Raw genomic sequence first — 15991 nt, 5'->3', positions numbered from 1 at the left:
GCAACTGTTATAAAGGAAAACCTTTAATTGGGGCTATCTTACCAATCAGAGGTTTAATCTGTTGTCATCATAGTGGGTGGCATGCAGGCAGACATGGTGCTGGAGAAGGAGCTAAGAGTTCTACATCTTGATCTGCAGGCAACAGGAAGTTAACTGTCTCACACTGGGTGTAGCTTGAGCATAGGAGACTTCAAAGCCCACCCCAATGGTGACATACTTCCTCCAAAAGGCCACACCTACTTCAAAAAAGCCACACCTCCTAATATGCCACTCACATTTTCTTTCAAGCCACCACATGCATTGAACAGACACATCATCACATCACTTCGTATCCCATAAAAAAATATAAAAACAAAAAGTAATCAAAAACTCAGTTACCTTTTGTCTTCAAAGCCTTTGGTGGCAAACCCTGCCAGATGAAAAGTGACATCTGCTGTCTTTAAACTGAAGACAGACCTCTACATCTGTACCTGGGCATCTGCCTCTCCTTCACTCTCCCTTCAGCTTCTCCTCAAGCCAGCCTTCTACCTTCCGTAAACAGGCAGAGGTACAAAGTGGGCGTAGAGGAGGTGGTGGATCGGAGCGGACTAGTGTAAGCTAGTCTACTCTAGATGGCTCTGGGTCCCAGACCTGCCAGCCAACCTCTCATAGGAAGTGACTCTAAGGTCAGCTTCATCTCACTGGGTTGTTAGGAGGAAAGGGTGTACACACCTCAGCGTCACTTCCACCTCGCCGCATTCTGTGAAATAGTGACATGTTGTTATTTCACGCTCTCAGGCTGCTAACTAAATGATGACTGCAGAGCGTGGTGTTGGGGGAAGATACAAACGGTAGCCAAGTCCTTCAAGACACCATTAGCGGAGGCAGCCCGCTACAGTGGCTCAAAGCTTGCTTCTGTCCCTCCTGGGTCCATTTGCAGGTTCCAGTATACCCAGCTCTGTGGTGTATACGTGTTTCTTTTCCCTGTGTGCACCTATGTTTTTATCTGAAATAATAAGTTTACCTTCATTTATTGTGAGGAAAATTACATAATTGATGCATAGCATTTAGAAGGGTTGCTAGAACTGAATAAAAATCACTTTATATAAGAATGCAGTTTCTGTTTGATACTAAAATAATAATCAGCATCTGCATTGAAATGCTAAGAACAGGTTGCCTTACTTACTGTAGATATGATCCTTGTGGTGAAATTCAGTAGGTGGTGTACATTTTCTTCATTGTGCTCATATAAGTGCTTGCTTCATTCCAGGCTCTGAAAGCAGAGTTGGTCCCATACCTCTTAAAGTTGCTTGAAGGCATAGGCCTTGAAAACATAGACAGTCCTGCCGCCACTAAGGCCCAGATTGTTAAAGCTCTCAAGGCAATGACTCGAAGTCTGCAGTACGGAGAACAGGTGAGTCTGTGAGAAGCACCTTTGTGTTCCTGACTGAGAAGGCTGTTCAGAGACAGGGTCTTGACAGTGGGTGAATCCACTCACAGGTGTGGCCAGGGCACTTCTGCGTAACTGCTTCACAGCTGCAGAAAAAGCACAGGCTTGTGCCCAACAGGCATGCAAGGGGATTCTTTTTTCTGCATAGTGAAAGTATGTTCTGTATTTCAAGAAGAAAACCAGTAAAAGTCTTAGTGTGGAGGAATTTGAAACACTTAGTATAGAATCAGGTGCCATTGAAAAGATCTGAACGTCATTTTAAATCTCTTTATTTGTGCTTGGAAAGTACTAGTTTCTTTTCCCTTTCAGAGTGGCTGTGTGTTAATGTGTTTCAGCTGCACATATGCTGATTTCAGGCCTCTTAAGGAATTGACTTTTCATCTTAGCATTTAACTTACTTCATTTTAACAAGGTGTGTGTGTGTGCATGCATGCATAAGTACATACATGACAGAACTCACATGTGGAGGTCAGAGGACAGTTTGCAGGAGTCTGTTCTCTATACTCTGTGTAGGTCCTGAAGACTGAATTCAGGTTGTCAGGTTCAGCAGAAGACACCTCACCCACTGAGCATCTCTCCAGCCGCTCGGATTTCGTTGCTTCTGAAGCCTTTGTTTTCTTTATTGAAGTGAAGTCTGCATAGTGTGTCAGTCCCTTTTCTTGTTGCTCTGACAAACTACTCTGGCAATTTTCAGGGAAAAGGCTAACTCTGGCTCACAGTTCAAGGTGCAGCATGGCTGAGAATCAGGGTGGCTGGAATTTGAAGTAGCTGGGCACATTGCATTCACAGTCAGGAAGCACAGAGACATGAATATGTGCTGCGGCTCAGTAGCCTTTTTCCACTTGGAATCCAGGATCCCACTAGGGGATGGTGCCGCGCACAGTGAACAGGTCTCCCACATCAGTTAAGGCATTCAAGGCAGCTTTCCAGACATGTCCAGTAGCCCGTCTCCAGGTGATTCTAGGTTCTATCACGTTGACAATTAACACTAGCCACTTAAACTCCACCCCTGTCAACTTGCCATGCAAACATCATTTTTTAAGCCATAATTTTCCACCACTTATCCTCAGAGACTCATGACTGTGTTATTACATGAAACACTCAGTCCAACTTTGTAAAGTCATCAACAGTTTTTTTTTTAACACTTTTAAATTCTAAAGAACCTTATCTGTGTGTTTTTATAAAAGTAAAACCAAGGTACATGTATATAATGACACAAAAGAGAGCAAGGAGTGATCAAGCCATAGCAAGATAAAACTTGTAGCATAGTGAGTACTAAAGCCCAGCTCCATTGCAGCCTCTGAGGCTTGTAATATGATACTCTGGGCTTCAGAGAGCTTATGTAGCCCCACCCTCTCTACCTGCAGCTTTCCCATGGATCTAGGGGCTCCCCTGCAACTTATCTCCCCTGCAACTTACCTCTGCTCTCATAGCCTCTTGCAGTAGCCTCCCAGAGACTCTTCAGGGACTCCCACCTAAGGACCTTGTCTGGCTTCCGGTGCTCTTGTGATCACCATGAGTCTTGTTTCTTTCATGTCTTAAAAACCAGTACTACATGGATGGTGCTGCCAGGTTCTGCCACCAGCTCAGGAGGGCCCCACCCCCAGGAACACAGCTACATCAGCTTGTGTGTTGACCCTGAAGAAATACTTCCAGGCAGTTGTTTTTGAGGAACAGGAAACCCCTTTAGTACAGGCTCTTTTCCTTTAAATGACTCTGGAACTTAACAAGATAGACCTCTGAGAGGTGGGGTTTTGCCCCAGGGCACTTTTTTCTATTGTCCCAGTGCAGCATGGGAAAGTTCTTTTCAGTGGTACTAACCTCTTTAGCATCAGCTTGAAGGTTCTCCTGTTTTGGAGTTTCCTCTGCCATACAAATTAGTCTGTTATCTTTAAACTAAACTTCACCCAAGTTCTCAGTTTATGGGCAGAATTAGGCCGGATTCTTGGCCAAACATCACACAAATGCCCTCCGGCCCAGTTCCTCACAGAGTCCTTGTTCTCCCCAAAAGCTCGAGCCAAGCGCCAACTGTACCTAATTTCTTTGAGCATTGTCTTCCAGTCTCCCACCAGACTACCTCATTATGCTCTCTTTTCAGGAGTCAAGGTTTTCTAATCCACACTTCCAAACTCTTCCAGATTCCTCCTCCAAGCCATTTCCAAAGGCCTGACTGAGATGCACATGCTCAGATCAGATCTTCTTCCTGCTTCAATAAGGCAATTTAGACAGTCCCCCACAGTCATAACCAAGTTATTCTGGATCAGTGGTTCTCAACCTGTGGGTCACAGTCATCAGAAAACACAGATTTCTGATGGTCTTAGGAACCCCCAACCATACGTTTATTTTCGTTGCTGCTTCATAATGGTAGTTTAGCTACTGAGCAGTGTCTCAGTTCCCAAGACCATCAGAAGTATGTGTTTTCCAATAGTCACAACTTACAGGTTGAGAAGTGCTAGTCTAGAGTCTTTCAGTTGATAATGCTAACCATCACACATAACATGGAGTTAACTATAGTGAACACTGAATTGGCTTTTCCCACCTTAGCAGCATTGTAATAATCCCACCCTGCCTAGCTCCTGAGCACATTTATTACCCCTGTGACTGGTAATGTACCCTTTATCCCACAGCACCAACCATGCAGCCACTACTCTGTTTTCAACATACAGGTCTATCTGTTTTATGTATTTCATTTTAGCATTGAGATTCATCCATGTTGTGGGGTATATTAAAGGTTTTCAATCCTTTGTATGCTTAAATTTCCCATTGTGTGTATAGTCAGTACAGTTTGTTTACCCATTCATCCATTCGGTGGAGGTTTGGGTCATTTCTGTGTGCAGATGTTCTTTTTGTGCGTAAACATACTTTACTAAACTTTCCTTTAGTGAAATTAGGCTTCTGTGTTTCAAGAAAAGGAACATTTTGGATGCCACTGGCTTTCTCTCAGTATTTGAATCATTTAAAGCGATGCTACAGAAGACAAGCCACGTATGTAGCTTCAGCATTAACTGGTATACCTCTGGGTGTTCTGAGTGGCGAGCAGAGGCTCCCTGTGTGCCACGTGTGTCCCCTCGACCTGCACTGGCATTTCAAGGGATGAAATTAGCCAAGTTGCCCTGATACCCACGTTCTACTCCATAAAAGGGGAAAGGGAACAATGCCTTCTAAAACCAGAACTCTTTCATCCCCATCTCAACTCCCCATTCAGTACTGCTTCCTGCCCAGGCTGGAAGGGGATCTGCCCTGATTCTGCTGTAGGTCACACACCCAACTGTGAGTTTTCCATTTGACTCAGAGACTCCGAGATGTGGCCTCCAGGTCTGCACCTAAGCGGTTCTCAGGAAATACTTCATCTAAACACGGATGGCCTCTTCAGTTGCTGGTTTCTATACACTTTCACCTTCCATCTCAGTCTAATACACAACACACAGTAATTCTCTTGTATGTGTGTACTTCGTGGAGTGTTTGCCCATTTTACATGTGTTACTCCAATGTTTTGTCTGTTCACTTATTTTCTCGTGTGTATTGTTCATGATCTCACAAGACACAGTATATCTTTTGAAAGGCTGATTTAAAGTTGTAATTCCAGTTTTCAGCATCATTCCTCCAGCCCTTCGTAGCTCTGGTTCTTGAGATGTGCCCAGCACAGTGCCTGGGAGTCCATGTGTGATGGACACTAGTTCCTGGTCCTTTCCCAATGGCCTCTGGCACGAAAGTTGTTTTTCCTGCTTGGTTCAGTCTTCCCACAACTAGTCCCTGACATAACCATGCTAAGTAGGGGTTGCTTTACTTCCCCAGGTGAACGAGATCCTCTCCCGCTCTTCAGTCTGGAGTGCCTTCAAAGACCAGAAACATGATTTGTTCATTTCTGACTCTCAAACAGCAGGATACCTCACCGGTAAGTCAGACCTTAAGATGCCTGGCAGAAGCCACAGGCCCTCTTCCTGCCCTGAGCAGACTTAAGATAACATTCCTCTTATCATCTAGGCATCTGGTTACCATTTTGGGGAGTGCTGTGAGCATGTCATAAGCATTAGGCATCTGTCTTAACCTTGCACAGCGTGTGGAGTGTGTTGTTGGATGTTTATGACAAAAAACATGCACTTTGCCTAGTTTTGATCCAGTATGTTAGCAGCAGTTATGTTAGATGTGCAGTATGTCTGTGCTTAAGTGTTTATTTAACTTGAATGTGTGAAAAGAATGTGTATCAGAAACCTGGTAGCCTTGTGCCCTTTCTGTCTAAACAGAGTGAGGCTTCAGATGGAAATAATAGTGTGTAGAGTTTTTTCTTCAAAGTTAGCAGTGTAGTTTTGCTCAGTCTCTTTCCCATGGGGAAAATATGCCAGTGCTGTTACAAATAAGACTGCTGAGGGCTCAGAAAACACTACATGATGCTCAGGACTTGTGTTCATTTGACACACAGCTGCATGGTAATTTAAAATCATTATTGGCTTTGGTCTGAGAAGCAGCAGCAGCATTCAGTTGCTGTACTGAAGGCAAAACATGACACCTCTTCTGAAGATGTTCAGTGTGGATTTACCCTTGTGAATAGGAGGCCACACTTGGCGCCTGCCTGAAATGGTAGCATCTAAATAGATAGCAACCCCACCTGATTTTCTAGTCAGAGCTGATGAAGATAAATAAAGAGAAAAACGTTAACAGCAAGTGCTTCCCAGACAGATCCATTGTTTTAATAATCCTGATTGCTCTCATAGACGTCTCTAAGAATCACGGACACTTGATTCTCAAATTTTCAAATCCAAAGGATTTGGAGAACAGTTTCCCTGCTTTCAGTTTTCATCTTGATCATGACACTTGTTTTCCCTTCCTGTGGCGACTTACATATCGGTGGCTCCTGGATCACTTTAGTATCAGTCACTCCTCATATTACTTGGAGTAGAACCCTAGATCCTTAAGCATCTGGACTCTGTTATTGGTCCTGTGAGTTGTGTCCTCCTTCTGTTTTCTGTGGAGAAATACCTAAAATGTAGTGTTTGTCTGCCCCTACCCCTTCCCCCCTCCCCAGGTAAAACTGTATATCTAGGTAGGAGTGAATTTGTGCTCACCAAAAGCCTCCTCAGAGTGTTTCTGAAATATGACAGGCCACACTTTCATGGTATTACTTCTGGTATAAGTACAGTACAACTGGGGACTGGGGGCTAGTTTTCTTAGTGAAGAATGTCGTAGTAGAAGGAAAGGTGCTGTGCAGGTCAGGAGCTGTGCTTCAGGAGCCTCACATGATGCTCCCTATTCCCCATGTACCCAGCCTTCATCAGGTTCAAGTAAAAGCTCCAGGTGGCCCTGACAGCGCTGCTCTAGCCAGGGCTCTGTGATTAGAACAGATGGCAGTTTCTCCTAGAGACCTGGAATTCCTGGGTGCCTCACCCCATCCTGAGTCCCTAATTACTGTGTTGCTCACCAGCATCTAGATTTCCTAGTGTGATACTGGAAGTGGGCAGGGGCATGCAGGAAGTAAGATGCAGCTTGCCTGTGCCTTTTCCTTCACCCGTATCCCTGGGATGAATGAGGTCTCTAAGAAGCAGCATGACATGGACAAATGTCTGGACAGGCACAGCAAAGTAGCAATGGTGAGACACCCCTCCCTCAGAAAGGGCTGGAACTTCTGTGCAGTGCTGAAGCCTGCGAGCATGTCTGTACTGGACAGGCTGGGCTGTGAGCCCCATTTGCCTTAGATCTGCTCCATTCCTGGCACTTCATCAGACTGGAAAGTTCTCTCTTGAGATGTTAGTTACTTAGGAGGATTTTCCCATTAATTTTACTCTACTCCTTTAAAAGGACTACCTGTGCTTCAAAGGTTCCGCTTCTGAGTTACCCTGCAGTTGAGGGGGTGCTTCCGAACGCTTTTTGGTGTATGTTGTGTTTAATCAGAATTTAATTAAAACCCAATCTTCATATGATACAGACTATGCCCAGCTCTTCTCTAGTCCACAAGTGAACTAAGGTGTTGTGAAAACACACACTCCAAACCTTCCTCCTGACTAAAGTATTTGAGTGTGTTTGGGAATTGTATGTGGATATTATTTAAAGAGACAGGGAAATAAAAGTTTTCTGAGGAGAAAGTTACTATTACTTCAAAGCAAGCTACAAATAAAGGTAGATTTTCTTCTCCCTGACTGCTGAGCAAATGTCAGTTGGTCACATGCTCAAGATCAGATGTGAAAGTCCTCGGTAGGGTTAAATAGGACTGATAATTATGACAGGACCATTTCCAAAGGGCCTATCCTGGCATCCTGTTTGTATTGTGTGATACCTGTTTCTTTAAGAGTGCCTCTGCTGGAGTTTTCATGTGATGTAGATACATCGTGGTATATCTTCCTGAGCCCTGTTACTTAGGCTTTTGCTAGATTCAAGAACTGCAATGTGCCAGCCAGCTCAGAGCCCTCTAAAATTCATTTTTGTGGTAGAATTTTTCAAATTATTTAGCCTAGAAAATCAGTAGTGAAAGAATCCAACAGTTGGCAAGAGGCAGAGTGTCAGTGCTTTTAGGTGCTGCTATTGGGGATAAAGAACTTTCCATGACAAGTATGTCCCTTCAGTGGGCTCCCCTGTTCATTTCTGTCTTATTCTTCTGAAGTCTGGCACACTTCAATAATGTTCCCACGTGCCCTGGAACCTCTGCTCTTCCCACACTTAACCCTGGAGAATACAAGGTGCTGTGCCTGGTTCTGAGATGCAGCCAGCTTTTCAGCCCAAGGAAGCCCAACACATTCTTCACAGAACCCAGAGGCATAGAACTGGTAGAGCATCGCAGACTTGCTGGGTGGGACTCAGTTTACTTTCCCTCCAGAGACGAATGATGGGAGTAGAATTAGGCCTCTTCTTTGTAAGCCCATCATTTCACAACTTTGATTCTGGACTAGAAGTTCTAAATTTTTTTCAGCTCAGAATGTCCCTCATGTTTCTCAATGTCTCATATCCTGTACAAGATAGTTAAGTTTATGAAACAAGTGTATGCAGCTGTAAAGTTTTCGTTTGTATGACTGTGGTGATCAGCAAGTGTCACTGTGTCTCAGCACCCATCACCCTCATGAGTTTGCCCAGGATTCCCCAGTGACTTCAGGGTTACCTGCTTTCATATGTAGCCTTCATGGATTTCTACCATAACCTCCTACTTGGATAAATATGAATCAAATTGAGCCCATGTCTTAGTCCCTTTTCCTATCACCATGATAAAATACTCTGACAGAAGCAATTTAAAGGAGAAAGGGTTTATTTTAGCTGTTCGAGGCACAGTCCATCATAGTGGAGAAGTCAAAGCAGTGGGACCCTAAAGCCAGCTGGTCACACCACATCCACAGTCAACAAGGAGGTGAATGTGTGCCAGCTAGTGCTCAGCTCCTAGGCTCCATTTTATGTAATCCGGGACCACCTGCTGAGGGAATAGTGCTACCCACAGGGGACAGGTCTTCCACCTCAATTAACATAATTGAGACGATCCCCCACAGACATGCTCAGAGGCTTATCTACGAAGTGCCAGCTCTAGCCATCATAGCCCACAGTCTGAGTTGTTAGGAACCACACCCCTCTGTAGTGTTTGTTTTTGCTCATCTGGGCCTACCTGGTAGTCTGTGGTAATGGTGTTTCTACCTGAAGTTGAAAGCAGTGTGGTACTTTGGCTCTGAGCTGCACTGATAGACTGATTTGTTTGTTTATTTGTTTGGTTGTATTTCTCCTGCACAGTTTGTGGGAGGCCTAGTTTGATGATTAGCAGAAGGTGAGAGGTGATGGTGTAGGCCCCTAAGACCTAAAGAAGACCTTTAACACTTTAATACAAGTGTTAAAATTACCTGGCTCCAAGTGCCCAGGCACTCTGGTTAACTTTAGTCCAGCTCAGTCAGGCAGAGTCCCCCTTGGCCTCTCCAGCACATGCAGTGTGTGACAGCCATTTCCCATCCTACAGTCAGCTGCTCGGGTGAGAAGTGAGATGGAAGTGAGTGATGGCCTCTGTCCTACATCAGCCTTGTTGCCTTAGCCTGCATCAAATTGCTCTGCTGTGTGCTCTTCCTCACAACTCCCTTGCTGCTTACATTTCTTTTCTCCCCCCAGGTGTCTCTCCTTCCCTTCTAACTGGCAGCAGCCCCCTTCACCTCAGGAGTGGGCTTTAGAACCGCTCTGCCAGGCAGCTTGCTAACTTCTGTGTAGCTCTCTGAAGCAGGTAGAGAAACCTTTTGCTCAATGCATGCTGCTCGCACTGCCTTTCCCATCCTAACCCTCCAGTGTACGCATTTGCCATGTTCCCTCAGCAAAACACTGCCCCTGTGTAGCGCTACACCAGTTTCTCTTGCAGATGCTTGTTCCATTGTGTGATGCTTCTGAGGTATATTAAGCAAATGTCCGAGGTGCTCAGAATCAACTCCAGAGGCCAGAGCCATGTACTCTTAGGACTGCTGACAAGTTTCTGCATGCCACCTTTTCATGACAGACAGACTGTCCGTCACAGAACACATGAGACCACAACTAAAATGCTAATACCTTCTTTGGAGCATTCTTCTGGCCTGTGAGATGGATGTCCAGAGCCTTCCTCTGCAGAGACCTTATATAGTGAGCAATGTTCACTGGGTGCTGTTTATTAAAGTAACCTTTCTTTGCACCAAGTGACAGCAGGTTAACTGGAATGTTCTCAGAAGCTGCTTATGTCGAGAATCCAATTGTTCATCACTTTGAGATGGCTGAAAGGGGTGAGGGGATGGTGTCCTGTATCTGTTTGTTCCCTCTTTTTTCCATGTAACAGCTCTTTAAGTATCCTGAATTTTTTTTTTTTTTTTTTTGGTAAGGTTGAATTTCCCTAGTGTGAAAAGGGGAAACTCCCTGTTTCTACATAAGTGTTACTGCATGAATTTTGAAATTATTTCTAATTGTGTCATATAATAAAAGCAAGCTGTGAACTGTGTCTGTCACTGCCTATTGAGGCAGTTACGCATATAATTCTCAGAGTTTCCCAGTGCTTTGTACTGGACACTGGACCCTGTGTCCGCCTGACTGATCTCCAGAGTGCCTGCTTTCCTTTCTCTCTTACAGGACCTGGAGTTGCTGGCTACCTTACTGCAGGTACATCCTCATCAGCCATGTCTAACCTTCCGCCTCCTGTAGACCATGAGGCAGGGGACCTTGGCTATCAAACTTGAAACACTCAGAGACAATAAATGCTGAAAGGCCAGTGCTGCGTCCACATTCCTCCAGCCAACATGTTGAACAGACTCCTGCTGCCTTTCTCCTGGTTTCCTGACAGTGTTATTCCTTTTTCTATAAATATATTTTTATTTAGGAAAAGAGTCAGTGATTCTGACGTATCACGTTTCGAGAAAGCACTCTGGGTCAGCCTCCATGGGTACACAAGAATTTCTCTTTCTTGATGTATGTAAGCACATTTTGTTCCTTTATATCTGTTTACAAGACTGTGAATCAAAAAGACAAACTTTCTTCCTAGTTTTTATAATGTTTTTTTTTTTTTTTAAATTACTGTGACTGTGGTCTACAGACATTGTACACTGCAGTTTACAGACATTGGGCTAAATTTATCCCCAGAAAAGGGCACTTCCCTTTCCTGCACCGAATCTCCATGGCCGTCTTCCTCCCATCGTCAGACAGTAGATTTCTGTCCTTCCACCTGTGACCAGATCCTCAATCATTAACTCTCTGAGAGCTCGGTGCACATCGGTGTGTATGACAGGCTTCACCAAACTGAACGACAAGGAGCTTGTGCAAAAAATTAAAACTGAAAATGGATGTCAAGATGTTATGTAAGAGATTAGTGTAATTGTGAAATGTTCTATACATTATCAAATATATAAAACTTTCTATATTGAATGTACATTATATAAATCATTCATATGTGTACATAAAATTTTAAAAATAAAGGGAATTGACTGCTTTATTAATGAGATACGTTTGTTCTATAATTTTACCCTTTGAAAACTTCTTACATGTTCACTTTTGAGGAAGATGAGCAATAGGAGACAGGCTCACCCCCTCATGTTCATATGCACAGCTGTGTCCACCTCTGTTCATTCCTATCCAGAAAGCAGCATGCTTATTTTTTATGTTGCAGTTCACAGGTGGAGAACCACTGCTCTTTTTGCTTCCTAAAAAAATATATATGGTAGGACTCTAAATGGAGTCAATAAATAATAAGGGAGACAAAGCCACAACTAGATATTTTATGCCACCAAATAAAACCTCCAGTACCAGGAATGGCTAAAGGAACCCCATAAAAACCTCCAAACATCACAGGCTGTTGGTTGTTCTCCACAACCTGATAGGGCCCAACACTGAAGACAACACTTACTTATGCCATCGAACATGGAGAAGGTGCGTTGGTGGCAAACTAGAAGCTTTACCCCCACTGACTAACATTCATGGTGCTAGAAGGGAATCTGCACACTACTGGAGGAAAAGGTAATCATCAGTATTACCCAGCTACAAACCCTGGAACCTACAACTGAGACCTGCCTGCAGGCTATACTGATACAATAATGGCACAAATGTTACAAGAGTAACCAACCAATTTGCTTGGGTTAAGTCTACCCCATGAGGTGGAACCCATGTCTGACACCCCTAAAGTGGCCAAGAACCTGAGACTAGATAGGTCATGGTCTCTAGGGAAAACCTAATATTATTCTCCTAAAGGAACAGCAATAAAATGACTCCTAATGGCATACTGCTGTACTATAAATCAATACCTCTCTCAGCCCTCATCAGAGAAGCTGCCTCTTACAGTGGATGGGAATTAACACAGAGACCTATAACTGGCCGATTTGCAGAGAGTGAGAGACTTCAGAGAACTCAGTCCTAAATGTATGTTCTTATCAAACTCTTCCCATCAATCAAGGCTCAGGGATCTATGTGAAAGAGGAAAGAAAAGATTCTAAGAGCTAGAGGTGATGGATGACTCCAAGGAAATGGTGTCTTTAGACAGCAGAACTGATGCACATATGAACTCACAATTCTTCACAGACCTGAAAAGAACAATACCCAAATTCATTTGGAAAAACAACCTAGGACAGCTAAAAGAATCCTGTACAGCAAAGCCACCTCTGGAGACAACACCATCCCTGACATCAAGCTCTACTATAGAGCTATAGTAATAAAAAACAGCTTGGTGTTATAAAACAGACATGTGGACAAATTGAATCAAATTGAAGACCCTGACATTAACCCACACACCTATGAACACCTGATTTTTAACAAAGAAGCCAAACTATACAATGGAAAAAAAGCATCTTCAACAAATGGTGCTGGCATAACTGGACGTCAACATGTAGAAGATTGCAAATAGTTCCATATCGCCATGCACAAAACTCAAGTCCAAGTGGATCAAAGACCTCAATATAAAACCAGTTACACTGAATCTGACAGAAGAGAAAGTAGGAAGTAGTCTTGAATGCACTGGCACAGGAGACCACCTCCTAAATATAACACCAGTAGCACAGACACTGAGAGCAACAATTAATAAATGGGACTTCCTGAAACTGAGAAGCTTCTGTAAGGCAAAGGACACAGTAAATAAGACAAAATGACAGCCTACAGAATGGGAAAAGATTTTCACCAACCCCATCTGACAGAGGGCTGATCTCCAAAATATATAAAGAACTCAAGAATCTAGACATCAAAATACCAAACAATCCAATTAAAAAATGGGCTATAGAGTTAAAAAGAATTCTCAAGGGAAGAATTTCAAATGGCTGAAAGACATTTAAGGAATTGCTCAGCATCCTTAGTCATCAGGGAGATGCAAATCAAAATGACTCTGAGATATCATCTTAACACCTGTCAGAAGGGCTAAGATCAAAAGCACTGCAGACCGCTTATGTTGGAGAGGATGTGGAACAAGGGGAACACTCCTTCACTGTTGGTGGGAGTGCAAACTTGTAAGCCACTTTGGAAATCAGTGTGGCGGTTTCTCAGAAAATTGGGAATCAATCTTCCTCAAGACCCAGCTATACTATTCTTGGGCATATACCCAAGGAATGCTCAATCATACCACAGGGACACATGTTCAACTATGTTCATAGCAGTATTTGTAATAACCAGGACCTGGAAACAACCTAGGAATGGATTAAGAAAATGTGGTACATATACACAATGAAGTACTACTGAGCAGAAAAAAACTATGACATCATAAAATTTGCAGGCAAATGGATGGAACTGGGAAATATCCTGAGTGAGGTAACCCATACTCAGAAGGACAAACATGCTATATACCCACTCATAAGTGGATACTAGAAGTAAAGCAAAGGATGATCAGACAACAACCCACAACTCCAGAGAAGCTAGCTAGCAAGGAAGACCCAAAGAGGAATACATGGATCACCCTGGGAAGGGGAAATAGATGAGATACCCATGAGTGAACTGGGGGTGAGGGGTAGGCAATGGAGGGTAGGCATGGGGAGTGAGAACATAAGGGAATGGGATGGTCAAGCTGGAACAGGGATGGGGTGGGAAAGCAATGAGAGATACCATGACTGAGAGAGATATCATGGATAGAGAGAAATCCATTGCTAGAGAAGCTGTCAGGAATCCCCAAGGATGACCCCAGCTTGGACTACTAGAAATAGTGGAAAGGGTGCCTGAAATGAACTGGCTTGCTCCAGTGATCGAATCGGTGAATACCCTAACTGTCATCACAGAACTTTTCTCCAATGACTGATGGAGGCAGATGCAGAGATCCACAGCCAAACACCAGGCAGAACTCCAGGAGTCCAGTCAGAGAGAGAGGAGGGATTCTATGAGCAAGTGCATCTGGATCATGATGGGGAAACCTGCAGAGGTGACCAAACCAAACTAGTGGGAACTTATGAAAGTTGGATGGATGGCTGTGGTGCCTGCATGGGACTGGACTAGGCCCTCTGCATGGTGTGACAGTTGTGTAGCTTAATCTGCTTGGGGGACCCCTCAGAATCAGAATCCATCCCTGGTGCATGAAAATCCATCCCTGGTGCATGAAGGGGCCTTTTGGAGCCCACTACCTATGATGGGACACCATGCAGCCTTGAGGCAGGGGAAGGGCTTGGACTTGCCTCTATTAGATATGCCTCCCAATAGGAGGCCTTGCCTTGTGGGGGGGATTGGGGAATGGGTTGGGGGAAAGGTTGGGAGGGCTGGAGGGAGGGAAGAGGGGGATCTTTGGTGTGTAAAATGAATGAAAAAATTTTCTTAAAAAAAAAAGTAGTCAGTCCCACCTTATCTGTGGTTTCAATTGCTTGGAATCAGCTGTGACTCAGAAATATTAAATGGAAGATTACAGAAATAAACACATCAGTTTTGAATTACATGTCTTCCCGAGCTACATGATGTATTATAGTATTTGCTTTTCTTGTCTCTGTGACAAAATAATTCACCAAAGCATTTATGGCAGGGTTTGTCTTGGCTGAGCATTGGGGGGCACAAGTCACATTGTGTCCAAAACTGGGAAGCAGAGAGCAACACATGCTGATGCTCACTTTCATCTTTTTTGTCTGGTCTAGAATCCCAGTCTGTGGACTGATGCCTCCCACAGTTCCATCAGGCCTTCCCATTTTAATTAACCTAAACTTGAAAAATCCCACATAGGCTTTTCTCTTTGATGATTCTAGATCCCATCAAGTTTACAATAAAAATTAAGCATCATTTATACATAGTAAAGTCTCCCACCCACCGACTCTGTCCTGCACTTGTATGGGATTTATCCCTCAGCTAGAATATCCACACTGTGTATAGTACCCACCCACTAACTGTCTCAGTAATCTCATAACTATTGAAGTATTACAGAGCTTTCCCCCAAAAGCACATTAGCAGTGATACAGGCAAATTAGTATATGCCACAGAAGCTAAACAGTACTTCTAAGTCAGTGGTTCTCAACCTTCCTCATGCAGCAACCCTTTAATATAGTTTCTCATGTTGTGATGACCCCCAACCATAAAACTGTTTCATTGCTACTTCACAACTGTACTTTTGCTACTGTTATGAATCATAATGTAAATATCTGATATGCAGGATATCGGATATGCACCCCCTGTGAAAGGGTCTTTCAACCCAAAGGGTTGAGAACCACTTCTCTAAGTGAAAAGATACAATATTTTGTGAATGACCATGTTCACGCATGTTCACAACATTTATCACAGCATATTATAATTATTAATCTTACTGTGCCTAATTCATAAACTCCCACAGGTGTGTTTACACAATTCAGGACCCCTCTGCTAAAGGATGATGCTTCCACAGTGGGCTGGCTCTTCCCACATTGTTTGACTTAATTAAGACATTCTCCAGGCATATTCACAGGTCAGCCTGATTTAGACAATCCCTCACTGAAATTCCCAAGGTGATTCTAATGTGTCAAGTTGACAATTAAACCATTACACCAGGGAACACAGTCTCTCCCTTACTAGCAGGAACATCTGAGACTTATCCAATTCTGTCCCCTGTGCTTCCTAGCTGTGTTGTTTAATAATTATTCAAGATAGAAAACAACTTCACATTTGCAGTAGTGGATGCCCACTAACTTTTTTTGGTTTTTTCGAGACAGGGTTTCTCTGTGTAACAGCCCTGGCTGTCCTGGAACTCAC

The 15991-nt window shown here is 43.6% G+C and overlaps 1 protein-coding gene and 1 long non-coding RNA gene across 4 annotated transcripts in view; one reads left to right on the top strand and one right to left on the bottom strand.

Moving 5' to 3' along the window:
• Window positions 1-11321, top strand: part of Dnajc13 (DnaJ heat shock protein family (Hsp40) member C13) — a 117524-nt gene extending 106203 nt beyond the window's left edge. For 2 of the 3 annotated variants that reach the window (XM_052718879.1, XM_052718871.1), the window contains 3 exons: window positions 1250-1393; window positions 5225-5324; window positions 10466-11321. In XM_052718879.1, the coding sequence (XP_052574839.1) occupies window positions 1250-1393; window positions 5225-5324; window positions 10466-10572 (351 nt within the window). In that variant the 3' untranslated portion in view covers window positions 10573-11321. Of the gene's footprint in view, window positions 1-1249; window positions 1394-5224; window positions 5325-9493; window positions 9603-10465 lie in introns of all 3 variants that reach the window. The other variant, XR_008214028.1, reaches the window with a different exon arrangement.
• Window positions 6-1275, bottom strand: LOC128097968 (uncharacterized). Its single transcript, XR_008214029.1, has 2 exons — window positions 1166-1275; window positions 6-985 (listed from the first exon to the last, which is right to left on the bottom strand). It is a non-coding gene; the product is annotated as an uncharacterized LOC128097968 (long non-coding RNA).
• Window positions 11322-15991: the final 4670 nt, after the last annotated feature.

The sequence above is a fragment of the Peromyscus californicus genome, unplaced genomic scaffold, assembly GCF_007827085.1.
Source record: "Peromyscus californicus insignis strain IS unplaced genomic scaffold, ASM782708v3 Scaffold_11__1_contigs__length_118956290, whole genome shotgun sequence".
Classification (NCBI taxonomy): Eukaryota; Metazoa; Chordata; class Mammalia; order Rodentia; family Cricetidae; genus Peromyscus; species Peromyscus californicus.
Note: the sequence above shows the minus strand (reverse complement) of the source record. Positions and strands in the feature narration are given on the sequence as shown.